This window comes from Drosophila elegans, unplaced genomic scaffold (genome assembly GCF_018152505.1).
Source record: "Drosophila elegans isolate 14027-0461.03 unplaced genomic scaffold, ASM1815250v1 contig_468, whole genome shotgun sequence".
Classification (NCBI taxonomy): domain Eukaryota; kingdom Metazoa; phylum Arthropoda; class Insecta; order Diptera; family Drosophilidae; genus Drosophila; species Drosophila elegans.
The window spans coordinates 3,457,898-3,475,974 of NW_024545855.1; the positions used below are offsets into that span (position 1 = coordinate 3,457,898).

The 18,077-nt window shown below is 52.6% G+C and overlaps 1 protein-coding gene across 1 annotated transcript; it reads right to left on the reverse strand.

Moving 5' to 3' along the window:
• Positions 1 to 267: 267 nt before the first annotated feature.
• On the reverse strand, positions 268 to 18,036 carry LOC108142979 (ubiquitin carboxyl-terminal hydrolase puf). The gene is made up of 20 exons (XM_017267136.2): positions 17,642 to 18,036; positions 16,561 to 17,577; positions 15,437 to 16,148; positions 14,465 to 15,377; positions 13,027 to 13,913; positions 9,591 to 12,911; positions 8,894 to 9,080; positions 8,182 to 8,837; positions 7,953 to 8,076; positions 7,700 to 7,887; positions 7,359 to 7,629; positions 7,104 to 7,286; positions 6,498 to 6,897; positions 6,328 to 6,433; positions 5,643 to 5,814; positions 5,370 to 5,560; positions 4,957 to 5,309; positions 3,431 to 4,412; positions 2,719 to 3,056; positions 268 to 2,187 (listed from the first exon to the last, which is right to left on the reverse strand). The coding sequence occupies exons 1-20, from the start codon at positions 17,682 to 17,684 to the stop codon at positions 1,439 to 1,441; spliced, it is 11,793 nt and encodes a 3,930-aa protein (XP_017122625.1). The 5' UTR covers positions 17,685 to 18,036; the 3' UTR covers positions 268 to 1,438.
• Between the last annotated feature and the right edge of the window lie 41 nt (positions 18,037 to 18,077).

The window sequence follows — 18,077 nt, forward strand, 5'->3', positions numbered from 1 at the left end:
GATCTCGGCCAAGCACACTTGCTTCCTGGAAAACAACCGTTGGATCTCAGCCAAGCACACTTGCTAGGGTTTCCTGTTCGCCTGGTGCTTGAAATCAGAAATCGTACAATTTGCTTGACAAAACGGGAACACTATTTTTTCCCGATCACTCAGAAAATCGATTTTTAACTGCCTTTTGGATGGAAACAAAAATGACCAGGTTTAAATGGAATAAAAAAACCCTGTAAAAAAACAATTCCAGTCGCTTCAGTTACATATCATTTAAACTTATTATTCTCATGATTTGTTTGGGTGTTTTGTTTTTTTTTTTTTTTGTTTCTCAACATTACATTGTGTGGATTTCGATCGCTTATGTTTGTGTGAGCTTAAAACTATCAATATACGCGACCCTTTTCGGCGCTGGCCAGTTTACTTTACTTTGTTTAATTTTATCATTTTTGTCCTGTTGTGTTTCACTTGGGACAACAACGCTCTACATTCCTTACGTGCTAACATTACATTTTATCCCTATCGGACGTGAACTAAAAACTGTTCGATTGGTTTGCGTTTGCGTTATGCGATTTACATTGAAAATGATTATGACATATTTTAACACATCCAATATTTAAAATGTTTCGTTAAGTTCTATTATTATAATATCTGTTCATTTCTAACGTATCGCTTACGGGTGCATTGGGGGGTGGTGAAAGGCGGGGAAAGTAGAGGAAAGACGAGAAAAGAGGCTATGTGGGTAGGTAGGCGAATATGTATGTTCTTAGCATCGTTTTATAAATGATACTTAATGGATCTAATACAACATATATAGATATAGCGTCTCGTAAGCCGTTTTATTGATCTTCCTCAACCGCTCTGCGTTCAAACACTCAATTTGTAGTCCTAATGCGCCGCTGCCTCCATTTCAACTTCCATTTTTTGGCATAACAAATTTCTCCAGTGGATTGTTTAAACTTTTCTCTTAACTAACCATTTGAAAGGGGATCTCTTACGGGGGACATTGCGTGCAGGGTGGTCTTAACTTAGTTACAGTTATCGCTATATATTGAATATATGTGGGGGCCGGTCGGATAGGTTTACGGGGTGTTTGCGTGCGTGCGGGGCTTGAATGTGTGTGTTACATTACTATTTGTTGTTAAGCTTAACTAAGTATCCTTTAAGCCCAAACCCGTTTCCACTCGCAGGGAATAGAAGTTGTAGCACTTTCTTTCCTTTTTCCCTAGCAGGGATATAGCTCCGCTGCCATTAGTCTGTCCGATTCGTGGGCGTTTCTAGCTAGCACCAACCTTGGGTTGCCTTTGCCTACATGTGCACCTAACATTGACCTTTGGCCACAAAATTCTTACAGGCTAGGAGGAGCTCGGCCGAGGTCAGCCCCCGTTGCCCATTATCAGTCCAGTGGCTTGCCGAAAAACAAAATGCTGAGCAAATCGTTGAATGACAACTAAATCTGTGTAGGACTCGCTGCCTGGGATGTGGACGCAACGGCCGAGGAGGGGGCGGGCGTGGGCTGATTCGCGGGTGCAGTATCGCCTCCACTGGCGGCCGCAGACGGAGATTCGACCGGTGGCTGGCTGCCGTTGGTCTGAGTGGCCTTGGGCGACTGCTCCTCCGTCTCCATGCTGCTGCACCGCGTCTCGCTCGCCTCGGGCATTGGCTCCGGCGGAGTACAGGCCCCCTTGGGTCGGGACGTCTTCCCTGCGGCTGCAGCTGCAGATGTGGAGGCCTCTCCGCACGACGGCTCCTCACTGGGCTCCTTGCTAGCCGCCGCACCACTGGGCACACTCGAGTCCCGCTTGAGGATGGCGAAGATGCTCTGAATGTACGACTCCATGGTGATCAGTGTGATCAGCCGCTTCTCACGCTCTTCGTTGAGCCGATCCTGGGCGGTCTTCTTGTTCGACGTCTTCTTGTTGCGCTTGGGCGTGGGCTCCAGCTCATCCTCCAGCTCGGTCTCGTCGTCGGACGAGGGTATGGACGTCTTCTCCATCTGCTCGTCGTCGCTGCCTGCGGGCGTGGGTGGCTTGGTGCTGCTGTCCGTCGTCACCGGGTCCGAGTTGCCGCTGGACTCCATGGAAACGTCTGCTGGTTTGTCGGCATCAGCCGAGGTGGCGTTCTCGCCCTCCGACTGCACCTCAACCTTCTCCTTGTCCTTCTGGGAGTCACGCTTCAGCTTTTTGTTCGGAAAGGGATCTGCGAAAGAACATTTTAGATGAGATGGTTTAAGATAGTAAAGAAAAAATTAAGCTAACACGGTCATAGACCTCGATCTTAACATAGAAGAACAATAGAATATGGGACTGTTGAAAATTAGATGACCACTGAAGAAATATCATAATGAAGAGCTTGTCATATCATAAAGAATTAATATCATATCATAAAGAATTCATTTTATATCTAAAAGAATTCATTCCATATCATAAATTCAGAATTTTTTTATTTTAAAAAGAATTTGTTTTTATAAAACGTTATTCTACGTCCGCAAATATATATTAATAATCTTAACTGAGCTCTTAATAATAATAATTAATGTAATAATGCTGTACGAAGAAGAAAATAATATAGTACGAACATTTTTCGAACACAACATATTGAACATTGAGAGAGTATATGATGTTTTAAAAACTGTGGTTTTGCGTGACTTTTATTTTACATAAATGAAGTTCTTCATATTTTTGCCTTTCAAAATTCGAACCCCTGAGAAAAGCGGAGTAAAATGCTCACCCCTCTCCGACTCCTTCCTGAACCTCTCGCTCTTGTTCTGGAGTGCCCGCAGAGATCCTCGCAGCTCCTTGCGCACGGAGGCCGGCACCCCAGTGGCCTGGGCAATGATCCGGATGGCGAAGAGGTCGCCGCACAGCTCGTCGATGTCGTCCTTGGAGTGCATGCCGTAGTTGATGGTGTAGATCATGCGGGCCACCGGCAGCTGGGCGGCCACTTTGTGGTAGTAGAGCTCCAGAAACTCGCGCACGCAGGCATCCTTCAGCATGCTGCGTTCGTCCTTCAGAACATTGTGCAAGTACTCCACGAGCAGTTGATTTTTCACCAGCAACTCAACGTATCTAAAGAGAGAAAAAGGGAATTAAAATGGGTTTTATTACGGAGATATATTTAATCTTTACACTTTTATTAAAAACAGCGAGATTAAATAAGCTCACTTTACATATTTATTTAAAGTTTGATCAAGCGGTTTTTAAAATACAAATATTTATTGCTTTACCAAATTATTAAAGTCTGATGTTCCAAATAGTTTAAGTTACAAAATGAATTTAAATTGGTAGGAGGTTATAAAGCAGAATTGTTTTTTTGTTTTATTTTATATAAAAATAAAAAATATTTTTTATAAAGTTAATGCTATTTTGTAAATTCAATAAAATCTGCTTCTAGTAATTGCACTTATTGTTGCGCAAAAACGCCTGCAGTGGTTCCAACTTACTTGTGCGTCAGTGCGTTGTTGTGTATGCCCACCCAGAACTTGGGAAAGTAGGTGAAGTGCAGCGGCGTCGACTCGATGGCCACCAGGCACTGCAGCTTGACCAGCGTGTCGTTCAGCGTGCCCGTGTTGACGCACATGCGCATCATGACGTCGACGAAGTCGTGATAGGGTCGGTAGAAGGACTCCACCTGGACGTCGTAGTCGGCGTCGAGGCCGCGTGGCGTCAGCTCCGCCAGGGCGATGCACATCTGGACCATGGGACGCGGCGGACGGGGCGAGTTCTTGGCGCCCAGGGGCCAAGGTGTGTGCTTGGCACCGCGGCGCGGGAAGTACGGTCCCAACGGACCTATCGCATTGGGAGCATTGGCCACCGACAGGTGGCAGTTGATCAAGATGGGCGCCAGGATGCTGATCGTCTCCAGGCTGGTGTTCCGCACCAGCTCCTTCAGCACCTCCAGGGCCATGCGGCTGATCTCCGGCGAGTTGAAGGTGTTGAGCAGCGTGGCCAGTCGCTTCACTGCGTCCGGCAGCGCCTTGGCCAGCGCCGAGTGCTGGTGCTGCTGGCGCAGGAAGTGCTGCTGCTGGAACTGCATCTGCTGCAGCTGCTGCAGCTGCAAGTGCTGCTGCATCTGCTGCTGCAGCTGCTTCTCCTTCTGCTGCGGCGTCTGCGGCGCCTGCGGCGTCTGGCTCTGCTGCGACTGCTGTTGCTGCTGCTGCTTCTGCAGCATCTGTTGCTGCTGCAGCTGCAGCTGCTGCTCCAGCTGCTGCTGTTGCTGCTGCTGCTTCTTCTGCGCCGGACTGTCGGTGCGCGTGCGCAGCGTGGCCAGCAGGAGCAGCAGCTCGCCCAGCAGGTCGAACAGATCCCCGGCCACGTGGCAGGCGGTGGCCTCGTGGTGCATGGAATGTAGCGTGTGCAGCGCCTCGAAGCACATCTCAATGCCGCCGTTGAAGATCACCATGGTGCGGTCCTCCTCATTGTCCACTGCAGACAGGCAAGTTTATATTATTACAATATATTTAATCAAAAATGTAGTCATTAATAGTCGTCCGATTTTTTGGGAATCAAAATAATTATATTTTCTGCTGTTCTATATGAGGTTTCCACCAGTTTCAGCGCAAAAATATAAACGGTTTTCTAACTAAACCGTTTTTAACGATCTACAAGTTTACGTATTAGATATATTATAGTTTATTTATTATTATTTTTTGTATTAAAATATATTAATTTAGTATGTTTTAACAAATTTTGTTTTCTGGTGGACTTAAAACATTTTATGTATTATTTAATACATTTTTTGTATTAAAATATATTAAATAAGTATGTTTTAACAAGATTTTTCTGAGGAGCACAAGAAACTACAACTTTGCACTTGTTTAGTTAAATAACACTATAAACTACACTTTAATCAAAGGATTTGTTAACAAAAAAATGTAGTTTTCCAGTCATTTAATTCAAAGCCATTTCTTAATTTGTCAAATTTGATCAGATCGTAATTTCGGGGAATGCCCTGCAATCATATACTCACCGAGTATTTTCAGAGCGCTGATCAGCGTGGACCAGGAGACCCGTGCGTCCAGGCTGCTGGTGTAGGACACGATCACCGCCCTCCGGAACTGGGTGACATCCAGCTTCTCCTGCTCGCTGGCGTCCGGATGGCGGGTGGCGAACAGGGCCATCAGCTTGAAGAGCTCGTCCACGGCGGCCGCGTACTGCGTGGGATGCGGCGTGATGTTCTTGAAGGCCCACTGGAGGTTCTGGTGCTGCGACAGCTGGCGGGTGAGGGCTCGGCTCTGCTCGCAGCAGAGTCGCAGCAGTCCGTAGTAGGCGGGCAGCATGGAGCGGTTGTAGGTGACTATCTCCGCGTCGTCATGGTCGGCCCTTGAGGGTAAACGATGAGTTTAATAGGGTTTGACAGAGAAGGCACTCGGGGCGGCCTACAGTATATAGTTAAATGCAATGTTGCGGGTGATCTCCGGACAGTTGGCCACCTGGGCAGCGTTCTCCGGACAGTCCACCAGTGAGTGGTGCCAGAAGGTCAGGAGCGCGTGCTTGTTGTGATGGGCCGGAACACTGGGCTCCGAGAGGCGCGGATGGAAGAGCTCCCACAGGGAGCGCATGAACGAACCTATCTGCAAGTGGCCACAAAACAAAGCTATTTAGTCTGGGACTGCGAGCGCAAAGGGAACTCGCTGCTGCGGCTGCCAAACTTGCCATTAGTTTTTCAGTCTTTGAAACCATACAATAGCTGAGCAGGTTGAAGTAGGCGGTCAGCTTCGTGGTGCCGTGGGCTCCTATGTCCGCGTAGACCCGCGCAGGACGCAGCAGACGCAGGAGCAGGGTGATCACCTGGTGCAGCACCGCCTGGGCATCGCTGTTAATGTCGCTGGAAGAAGAGATAATGATGATATCAGAACCAAAGGCCATTTCTAGTTATACAGAGTGCAAAGATTACAAAGTCAAATTGCTTCTTCACAGTCTCCTCAATATTTTTCCTATTTCTAAAACAGTTAATATACTTTAAATGATTGAGCCATTGACCATATATTTAAAATCTGATTTTACATAATTTCTTCTAGATATATATTTAAAGAATATTTTAATGAGGGTTTAAAGAGTATTTAAGAGTGTATTTCATTGGATTTTTTAATAGCAATAAAAGAAAAATTTGTGAGTTATTATGTATCTATTAATTTTATAACTTTTAGCTCTACTTGATTTAAAGTTTAACCACAACAGTAGTAGTAGACGACTACATAAAAACTTTGTCTTTACTTCTATTAACCACCTCATAAACAGTCATCAAACCATTCTTGATACAATTTTTGGCAATGGATCTTTTTTAGTTTCCCAAAGTACTTTGATTATACATCGTCTTTCCCCTTTTGCAACCACTTACCGATAGCTGTGCGGATTGAGAGCCAGCAGCTTGTGCTGCGAATGAGCCCGAAAGTTGGCCCGGAAGGGCTGCGAGGGCACCAGTGCCACCAGCAGAAAGGCGGCAGCTGTAACATAAACCAGAGGAGTAAGTGGGACATTCATACACCTGGGGTAGTGCCAAGATCATACCGTTCCGCACTCGCGTGTTGTCGTGGGCCAGCAGGAACTGCTCGAGCCACTGGTCGGCGGACTGGAGGATCCAGGCGTGGGCGATCTTATTCTTGGTGGCCTGCAGCGAGAGCCAGTCGAGCACCGACTGCGGGCAGTACTCCGCGGCGTCCCACATGCGCGGTAGGATGAGCTGGGTGAAGCAGGGCAGGCCCACCGGACCGCCCTGCGTCTCCGTGAGCAGGGTGAGCAGCTTGAAGAAGGGCGCGCACAGCTCCGTGTGCTTGGTCACCGAGGCGAAGAGCATGCCGATGATCTGCGTGGCCAGCCGCTCGTCCCAGCGACAGAGGGCGTGGATTAAATGCTTGGTCTGGTGCGGGTTAATGCCGTCCTTTATTTGTTGGTACAAGAATGGAAAGCCCTACGAAATATAAGCGCAAACATTTAACACAAAGGCAGGCAACTTGGAACTGAGAACACAGTGAACACGGTTGGGAATGGAATTTGATGGCGGTGGTGGTGACTGTTGGTTAGGTGGAGTGCTTGGTTATGGCATGCTTGATTGGTGAGTTAGTTGGGTTCGGGCTAAACAGAAAAGACAACGCTCTCCAGCTTCTTGAGTATAACCTTGCCGCCGGCGATCGCAGTGAAGTCTTTGGGCGAGAGCCGCAGTCGGAAGTCGGCACCGCGTGACCGCTCCACCAGGCTGGCGCACAGGGCAATCATTTTGTCCAGCGAGGCCGGGCGCATCTTCTCCACGGACAGAGCCTCGTCCGAGGAGTTGTCCTCGTTGTCCGAGCTGATGTCAATCTGCTTGGGCGGTCAGCACAATTAGCACAATAACTAAACTATAAATATAAACATATAGCTTGATCAACTTACGCTGTCCGTTTGCTTGTGGCCCAGATAGAAGTCCACCAGGCTCTTGAGAATCCCGATGCGCAGCAAGTACATGGCCTCCTCATCTCCCATCCGCGAGAACTCGCAGAGCAGGCCAAAGTACTCGGTCAGGTGGCGCAGATTGGAGCGGGCTCCTTGCTCCAGCAGCGCGATGAGTGAGCCAATGAAGCGGGTGACGCACGAGGCCTGGCCAATCAACTCCTTGTCATCCTCATCCGTCTCCACATCCAAATACAGATCCGCATGTGAGGGGCTGTGGGTATGATAAGCATTTTATATAGTTTGTTCCTCTATGATATTCCTCTGTTTTAATCAATACTAACCGCAGCTGCTGGATGACATGGATGACCAAGCGCTGGAACATTTGACGCACCATCTGGTTGGGACACTGGATTAGCACCTGAACTGGCCAGTAGGGCTCCAGCGACATGTGCGACAGGAACCACTCGCAGGCCTCCTGGCTGGCATTGAACTGCTTCGTCAGTAGCTCCACCCAGGGCACCATTGTGGGCTGTAAAAATAATATAATACTTGTATAAACATAATAAGCAATACTACAAAGGGTAGTAAACCCACCTTTTCCTTGGCATGAATAAAGGTCTCGATGAAGAACGACACCGACAACTTGGCGGCCATGCAGGTGACATCCGTCTCCGAAATTAACGACTGGGGTATGTGTCCGCATATCTGCCACATGAAGCTGTGTGATAAACACAAAGAATTTGTGGTTAAATAAAGCATGACACAGTTTTTAGTGTATGCAAAAGAAATTCACACATTGTGCACATCAAAGAGAACCACTCACTTGAAGTAGGTGTGCTCGAAGATGTTGCGATCCTGCAGGAACTGTCGGTTGTCCTGCCAGATCCAATCCTCCAGCTCCTTGTTCAGCAGTGGACGAAACAGTTGCAGCTTTTGGGCTGCCTTCGATGTGGATGGTTGCTGATCGCTGCTGGCTTTGTTGTGGCTGTTGTTGCTTGGCTTATGATTATCACAATTGGCTGTTGGGGGCTTCTCCATCTCCTCCTTGGTCTCGATCGTCTTCTCCGCCGGCTGCTCATCCGTCGTCTCTGATTTCTTTTCACCCTCTTCTAGCGGGGTGACCTTTTTCTCAGGCTCATCTTCCTCCGCCTTGGACTCCGCCGTAGTCTCTTCTTTAACGGCGATCTCCTTGGACTCAGTCTCGGTTTTGGCCGGCTGCTTCTTCTCCTCATCTTCCACTTCCACTTCGACATCCAGCTCTGCCTTGATCTCACCACTGCTGGTTTCCATTTTCGTGGGCTCTTCCACCTCGGATTTCTCCTCCACAGTGGGACTGGGCGTGGGTGTAACCAACAGCTCGGAATGCCGGCGCTGCAGGTGCTCCGGCAGGCGGCGTTCATAGAACAACATGTAAGCAGAGTTGGTTTTCTCGAAGCTAAAGTCCAGATACTTTTCCGTCACCGAGTCGTAGGTTTTGCTCTGCAGAAGGAAACCCATTAGAAGCGGTTGGATTCAAAAGAGAGTGGAGTACTCACCGTCATCTCGCCGCCAAAGCATTCGGCTGCTATTTGCGAGGGATCGAAGGGCTTCACCTCCGCATCGTTGAAGAGGAACCAGCGCTCGTGCGGATGGTAGCTGGTCTTCGTGCGCTCCTTGATGAAACTATAGTAGTGGCCGCCATCCGCAGTGCCTGTGTGCACGGTGACACCCACTAGCTCGTACCTGCAAGTGGACACAAAGTTTAGAGTAAGTAAAAACTTATGTTTTGGCCAAAAGACCTGATGCAGTTATGCTCCCAAAAATCATGTTTTCAACCAAGTTATGATTTTTTAAATCGCAATCGTTTTTCATTACAATTGTAGGCCTATTTTCCTATTTTTAATTAGAGATTTTAAACTAAACTAAAATAAATAAACAAGTTTGAAAGTCAACTGACTGGGAATTGCTGCTAGTAAACTATTTAAAATATCTCTTTTCGAAACTACCTTTTTAAATATGAATAATAAATATAAATAAAAGTGACTATATTATATTTGTAAGCAAGATATCTGAAAAATATGATATAAATCATGACATTTTGTTTAAACACTACTAACAAATTGAATTTTTAACTTTTTTAATAAGGTTTTGTTTTTTGTCGTCGATCTACACCTCTAACTCATCAAATTCTGACGGAAATAGTTTAAAGTACGTATAAAATGTCGAAAAAATCGAAAAGTCAAAATAACTCACTCGTAGCACTCCTCGATGTCGGCATCCAGAGTGGCCTCCGCCTTCTCGTTGTCGTTCCCATCGCCTCCTCCGGTGGCGTCCACGCCCTCGCTCTCCCGCTGGCGCCGTTCGCGCTCCTCCTTGTACTGCTGCGGCATCAGGGTCTTCTCCACGTAGTGGCACATGTTCAGCCGCAGCGGGAACGAGAAGTGGGTGTTGACCTTCTCCTTGAGCATGGTGACCATGTTGAAGGTGTAGCGCATGGTGTTGAAGCACAGGATCTGGGGCAGCTTCTTGAAGCAGGCGCGCTTCTCGGCGCGCACCTTCTTGCCGCACTGGGAGCAGGTGTACATGTTGTCGCCCTCCAGCGTGTCCTTGACGGTCACCTCGTCGAGGGACTCCTGCAGGTTGCGCATGTCCGCCACCTGGCAGCGCACCGTGTAGAAGTCCTCGGCCGTGCGGGACACATGGCCGCAGTCCAGGGACACCACATTGTTGCTCAGCGAGCCGCAGAACAGCCGCTTCACCAGGTGCTTCAGGTCGGGCGTCATGTCCTCCAGCTTGGACACCAGGTCGATGAAGAACTCGGCCATGTCCTTCTGCTCGCCCGTGTTCAGCGGCTGGTGGTCCATCTGGTACACGCGACAGAAGCTGCGCGGATTATACGATTTCCTCTCGGATTCCAGCAAGTAGGCAAACATCCTCTGCAGTTCCAGCAGCGTGGGTCCATGCTTCCTGGCCGCAGTGGGCGGTACCCTCAGCACGGCCGCCCTCGCCTGCGGCATCATGTACAAGTGCTGCACGCAAGAGGCCATGTAGCAGGTGGCTCCCAGGTTCGTTAGGCCCACATAGCCGCACTCGGAGCGGCCCTCGTCCCTGGGCCAGTAGTCCCAGGGATACGGCTGCTTGGGTCCCGACTTGTGCTGGGCCAAGAGCCGGCCGTGGAGATAGCCATAGTTGGTGGCGCAGCCGCGGCACAGCTCGACCAGCAGATCGTAGGCGGCCGCCCGAGAAGTTCCCGACTTGCACTTGGGCTTCTGCCGATCCGCCGGCGAGGGCATGTCGAACAGGAAGCCAATCAGCTGCTCGATGAAGGACAGAGCCTTGGCGGTGTACTTGAAGCTGGTGTCGTACTTGATCAGGTTGGACATGAGGTTGAGCAGGCCCACCAGGCCGTCGTCCTGGTAGCCATGCCGCAGCTCGAAGTAGTCGCGGGTGAGAATGCTCTGCGAGATGCTCTCGCACAGCAGCTCGATGTCGATGTGCTCCTCGGCCACCATTTCCGGGGAGAGGGTGTCCACGAGGCGGGCCAGCAGCCAGAAGTAGTCGCGGCAGGCGGGGCCATACGGGTCCTTGCCCTCCTCGGAGAGCAGGAACTGCGTGGGCTGGGTGCCCGAGCTCATCTGCTCGGCCAGCGGCAGCAGGGCGATGAGCTTGTGCAGCAGCGGGGCCAGCAGCAGGCGGTAGCTGTGCGCATTGCCCAGGCAGATGCGGTAGAGCCCGGCGCAGATCTCGCGACGCACCGCCGGCTCCGGGTCCTCCAGGATGAACTTCTGCAGCCAGCGGCAGTGGTCGGTGTCCGACTGGGCCCACAGCAGCCGTCGCGCCTCCTCCGAGGCGTGCACAAAGCTCACCAGGATGTTCATGGCGAACTGGATGAGCTGCGCCCGGCCCCAGAAGCCGGTGCGCAGGTGCTGGAACTGGTAGGGGAACACCAGTGGGTTGGCCGACGTGGCCTGGTGCTGGTGCTGCTGGTGGACCTCGTCGTTGAGGATGGAGGAGAGACGCGTCAGGCACTCGGGCACCTCCATTAGCTGCAGCATGAAGGGGTGCGGACGGGACATCAGCACATGCACATCCGGCGACTGCAGCTCCTCGAAGCCCAGCAGCCAGAGGATGCGCAGCAGACTGGCCAGGCAGTCGTGGCGCCACTCGTTCAGGGCCAGCTCCTTGGGGTGCGCACTCTGCTGCAGCTGACCGCCGCTGAAGATCTCGAAGAGATGCCTCAGGCCGCCGCACTTGACGAAGGCCTCGCTCCACTTGTTGTCGCCCCGCTCCGTCGCCTCTCGGTGTGGCAGTGTGGCAGCAGCCGGCGCCGGAGGCGGAGCAGCTGGCGATGGTGGCGTGGAGCAACCCACTGGACGCTCCTTTTCCAGCTCGAAGGCATCGCCGCCGCCGCCGCTGCCACTGCCACTGCTCTTCTTCTGCCGCTTGCTGTGCTGCTTGGGCTGGTTCTCCTTGTCGCCGCCGCTGCTGCTGCTGGCCTCCGTCTCGGCATCCTGCAGGCCGGGGTTGGGTGTGGGCGTCAACGGAGCCTCCAGCTCGGCCTGCTTGGCATCTGGCGGCGGGGGCGGCGGCTGCTGCTCGTTGCTGTTGCGCCGCCTGCCCATCGAGGGCTTCTTCACGCGGATCTGCTCTGGAGGAACTCCACACACACTGCCGTTGGATTCGCCACGCCGCGCACTGGTCAGAGCCAGGCTCTCCACGATGTGCAGCGAGTACATGAACTTCTGCAGGTTGTTCGGGTCGAGGAGATCCCTGAACTTCTGCTTGATCTGCTTGCGCTTGGTGGCCAGTTGCTCCTCCTCGCCCGCCGAGTCGAGTTGCTCCAGTTCGCCGAGGTCCGTGACGAGGCCCTTGAAGGCGTCCAGAATGTGCGGATTAGTGGGCAGCATGGCCAGAATGTCCCAGACGCGTCGCGACAGCAGCTGAGCCTTGGTGTGGTGCTGGGGATTCACACTCGACGCCTGTGGTTGCATGTCACCCAGAGTTTGCATCAGGCAGAACAGCTTCTCAAAGTACTTAGGCTGCAGGAGCAGCACCGTGGGCAGGCACTCCTTGGGTGGCGGCGGCAGCATGGAAGGGTGCTCCAGATTCGATTCCTTTCGCCTGGCACCGCGTCCTCCCAGGGACACATACACGATCTGGTTGTCCTTGAAGCCGGCATCCCCGAGGCTCCGTTCGTCGTAGTCCGAGGTCAACTCCTGGCCCTGCGTGATGATCCTCAGCGGCCCGTCGCTGAGCAGCAGGCCGAGCACTGGGGCGGCCAGGCCCGTCTGCAGGCTCTCCCACCACTTGGACACCTCCGCCTTGAGGTCGGCAATCAGGTCGCAGGCGTGCATCTGCAGCAGGCTCTTCTCCGACAGTCCCGCCTGCTGCAGCACAATCCGCAGCGGTGGACCCGCGCCCTCGTTCTTCAGGTTGCTGTGCGACCCGATCCCCTTGCCCTCGATGGCCCAGCGGCGCAGGTGGAACGCATAGCGACGCCGGAAGGTGTCCAGATGGGTGTTCAGCAGCAGCAGGCCACGCTGCACCCGCATCAGAGCGGTGTCGTCATCGATACTGCAAAGGGAAAATAACCAATTAGAAGTGCAATTAAATCTGCAAGCTTTGTTTCATGCCTTCCAAAAGTTCAATAAATAATCAATTAAATTAACTAAATGTAATCAAGACTCACCTTTCGAGAGCCGTGGCCGCTTGGACCAGGTTCTCCATGCACTGGGACACGAACTCCTTCTCGAGGCGCAGCTGCTGACCCATGTAGTACATGTTGATGTATTGGATGGCCGCCAGCGAGACGTCGTTGCTCTGGGCGCGCAGAGCGATCTTCCACAGGTGGTACATGCCCACGGCGCTGGCGCTGGCCGAGATCTGCTCGCTGTGCTTGTCGTACTCGGCCATGGCGATGCGGGCGAAGCTGCAGAGCTGCTGGAACAGGCCCAGTGCCACCATGGAGAACTCCTCGGGTCGCAGCTCGGGCAGCTTCTTCAGATAGAGGTGCTGCAGGGCCTCGATGCCCAGGGCGTGCTGGTCGCCGCCCTTGGCCTGCGCCTGCAGCCACGAGAAGTAGCAGTCGGCGCACTCCGGATCGTGGGCCAGCCACTCCCAGAGCGCGTCCAGCTGCTCCAGCGTGAGGCGGAAGCTCTTCGGCGAGCCCACCGTCGAGAAGATCGAGGAGAGGAACTGCAGCCGCACCGACACCTGCGTCTTGTGCGAGTACAGCTGTCCGCCCAGCTGCTGCTGCTGCTGCTCCCCGTTCTGGGTGATCAGTATCTCGGCATGGCGCCGCGCATAGTGGCGTATGTTGTTGAAGAAGCACTGCATCATCCGGTGGTTCCGCTCCGCCCACAGCGTCATCGAGTGCGTGTCCGAGGGGCGGAACTGCTGGAACGAGGCGAACAGCTTGGGCAGCAGGCGCAGGCTCACGATGACACTCCGGTTGTTGGCCACGTTGTACAGGCAACCCTCGATGAACTTCGTCCGCAACTGGCGGTCCATGCTGAAGCACAGCAGCGTGGCCAGCGCCTTTTCCGCCTCCAGCGCCAGGGATTCGCCCAGTTGGCCCTGCAAGATAGGGTAATTAAATTTATTAATATTATTAATGTGTTAATTACACAGGTACATACATGGCAAAAAAATCAAAAGAGTAATTTGTACTTTTTCATGATAATCTTGTTCAAACTTGCTTTGTAAATTTCATCCACTTAATGCATTTGAAATGGAAAAAATACCTAACTTTTCAAGATATATAATGGATTGCAATGACATTTTTGAAATTGGCGAAAATTAGTTGTTGTTTTTATGCTATAGGAAATCCAATTAAATAAAATCCATTTATGAATACTCTTTGAACCATATAAAAATCAATAGATTTCAAGTTTAAAATAAATTAAATTAAAATGGAAACCACAAAACAAGGTCAATGGTCTAGTTCGGGAATTTCGTTTTTAAAAATGTTTAAAAAATTGCTGCCAGCCATCGAATTCGTTAATGATAAGTTTGTAAGTTTGTATGGGACTTAAACTCAGAAGCAACCAATTATCATGGAAAAGTATAAATGGTTCCTGAAAATCCCTAAACCCTGTGTAACAGGTTTGCCAATCACTCCCACTTACAATCTTATCATCCTGCAGCAGATCCCAGAGCAGCGTATTTCCCGGCTGGCAGACATCGTTCAGCTTGAAGGAGGGCTGCACAGGAGTGCCGCCGGACGTGGAGCTGCCCTGGCTAGTCTTGGGTGAGCTGTGCTGCTTGCCGCCCCCGGAGGCCACCTCCATGAGGTCCACATCAGAGTCGGACTTTGCCTTGGCCGCAGCCACAACAGCGGCGGCGGCTGCCACGCTGGCCTGCCGGTTCATGGCCACCAAAGTCTGCTGGGCATTTCCTGTGGCCGCGGCAGCAGCGGCCACGGCAGCTGCAGCGGCAGCCACGTTCGATTCCCCGGACTTCTGAAGAGCCATCGCGGATTGGGCCACCATCATGGCGGCGGCAGCAGCGGCGAAGGCAGGCGGCACATCCCGGCAATTGGCGCGGGAGCTGACCAGCTGGGCCAGCTCCTCTTCGCAGGGGGATACGTCCTCGTCATCGAAATCGGCCAGGTTCTTTTCCGACTTGTTGCTCATCGGGGAGGAGTAGCTGCCGTCGTTCTCGGCGCCACTGAGCAGTTCGCTTATATTCGTCTCGATGGCCCGTATGTAGGGTCCCTCGCCCTGGAGATGCTTCAGCACGGCGGCGGGCACTAGCTGGCTGGTGGCTCCATCACTGCACTCGTCGCTGTCGGCCAGCAGCTCACCCTCGCCATCTCCGTCGCCGTCGGCATCTGCCTCATCGCTGCTGGGCACATCCTCGGCTCCGTCCCAGATCTCCACCAGCTCATGTGGCAGAATGATCTGCTTGTTGGCCTTCTGGCGGCGCCGCTTGTTGCTCGTCTTCTTGCGGCTGCGATGGAGCTGTAGCTCCAAGGCGGCGCGGGACTGCAGCTCCTCCTCGCTGCTCGTGTTGTCGATAATGTTCACAATGCGATTGTTCCTAGGGGAATCACATCAGTAATGATTATGGATTATAGACTATAGAGCAGATATACTTACACCATGTCCACTTTGGCCATGTCCTCGGCGCTAATCGGCTTGCCCTTCTCGGTGGTGGGGTCGCAGATGTGCCGCCTGTGCCGCGCCTGCTTGCACGGAGTAACCCCATCGATGGGGCTCTTGTTGCCCACCCCTCCGCCGCCGCCTCCGCTGGCGATGCTGCTGTCGTCGGCGCCCACATGGTCGTCCTCCGTGTTGCTGCCCTCGATGCTGCCGCTGTCGGAGCTGGAAGCGGTCACATTGGAGCCCAGCAGGTGGTCCTGCATCAGGTTCATCTGGCTGCGGGAGCAGTCCCGCGCCCACAGCAGCTTGGTCAGCGCCGAGGTGATGTAGATGCTCTGTTCGGTGTGCTCCTTGGGATCCATGCGGCAGAGCAGCGAGTAGAGGTGCATGGCTGGACGCGGAGCCAGGTTCTTCACCAGCGACGGCAGGATGTCGAAGATCGTCTTGGAGCAGTGCTTCAGCTGGGTGGCCTGCCAGATGAGTTTGATGTCCTCCTCGGAGATCTGGTTCTCCACCGCCAGAAAGTTGAGCAGCACGTGCGCCTGCTTCACGATCTCCACGTGCAGATTCGGACCGAACAGGTGCTGCACAATGTGATTCTCGGTCAGCCAGTTGGCGATGCGCTGGCCGAAGAGCTCCACTTCGTTGACCGTCTCCGTGGTGCAGATCTCATTGAACAGGTTGATGTGGGCGTTGATCTGGGCCATGCCTGGAAGGTATACGAGAATGTTAAGTGATGTATTTATTTTTATATGTTCCACCTTGTATTTAACATGTGGCTGTTATAAGTTTATTTATTTAAAATATCTAACGATCCCTTGCCATTCACTTTATGTATAAACTGTTTTGGAAGTTTGATCAGTAAGCATAACTTGTCAATAGACTTTTTAAATATAAAGGACAGAAAACACTGTAGGAAAGGGGTCTTCCAAGATAATCCTAATATTTTGATAATGTAATGCTTAGAATACTGTATGATATTGTAGCCTTATCAATCGTTTGCCTTGGAATATATTCCTCTTGTAATTTATTAAATAACTTTCAATCAATTGATTAATCAAATGAAATTCAAGCACCCTCCTAAATACTCTGCTTTCAAAGACAATCCTTTGTCGACCTACCTGCCAGTCGCATAGTCAGCGTGGTCGATGTGAAGTACTTGAAGGCCAGGGCCAGTCCCTCGGTGTCGAAGTTGACGGCCACGTCCAGCGGGTCGCGCATGGAGGACCACACGAAGTCGGCCATGGCGCGGGTGGCGGCGGAGCGGAGGCTCTGGTCCGAGAGCTTGCACATGTACTGCAGGATGCGGCTGCGCAGCGGCACGAAGAGCTGCGTGTTGCAGTGGTAGTTCAGCCAGAGCTTCACGTTGGACACGGCGGCGGTCATGGAGTGGGCGGTGGACACCGGCAGGTCGGGGTGCTCGAAGCACAGCGACATGGCGCCAAAGCCACCCGAGTTGCAGAACAGGCTCACGTTGCGCAGCAGGTAGATGGGCAGGTCGTTGTCGTGCAGGTCGCAGATGAGGGCCAGGTGGTGGGCCTCCTCCGCCTGCAGGTCGTCCAGGCGCGAGTGCATGCCGTGCTTGTGGGCGATGTACAGCGGGAAGTTGAGCAGGAACACCTTGGAGACGAGCACCAGCAGTTTCTCCACCTCGGGCAGGATCCAGGGCTCCTCCGTGTACTGCAGGTGGGACTTGTGCTGCGATGGCGATGGCGTGGGCGGAGGCGGAGGAGTGCAGGGGCCCACCGGCTGCTTCTTGGCTGGCCCATCGCCGGCGGCCTGGATCTCCTCAGTGGGGGAGGCGGGTTGGTCCTTCTTCTGCTCCTCCGAGGCAGTGGACTCCTCGTCCCGTTGCTGCTCCCGCTGCTGCTGCGCCTGGGCCTGGGCCACCACCTGGGCGGCGCTGGCGGTGAGCCGCTTGTAGTTGTCGATCAGGTGGTCAATGTGCTTCAGGTGCTGCACGGTGAGGCAGATGAGCGACTGCACCACCAGGTTGAAGCGGTCGTAGTTCTTGGTGTCCCGGTACAGGCACATGCACTGGCGCTGCGGCCACGACTGGATGTAGTTGAAGGTGGTCTCGATCTCGCTCTTCAGCAGCAGCTGGAACTTGAGGTCCGAGCTGGCCACGCGCACCTCATCTGGGGAAGGGAGGGGCGGGGGGTGAGCAGGAGCGGGGGCAGGTCAGGTCTCGTTGGTACTTACACAGCTCCAGGAGATTCTGGAAGTCGGCGCACACCTCGCACATGGTGCTCCACTGTCCAGTGACTTGGCGGACTGACTTCCAGGGGTTAGGGCCGCCCTTCCAGCGGCGGCGACTGCCGACTGTCTAGGAGTCTGGAATCGGGATCGGGACGCAGATGCGGATTCGCTGGCGGCGGAGTCTTTTGCTCTTGCTTTTCGTCGTGGTCGTCGTTGGTCGCTCGGCTCGCTCCCGGCGGTCGTGCAATGCCATTTAGGATGGCGCCCTCGCCTCTCAACACGGAACACTGTTTTTCGGCAACAAAAAAATTAGAATTCTACACTCGGACATATATATTTTTGGTTGGAATATATATATGTATATATATATACAATTACAATCGAAGCAAGAGCCAGAGTTGGAGCGAAGAGGCAGGGGCAGGGTTGTCAGGCTGTGTGA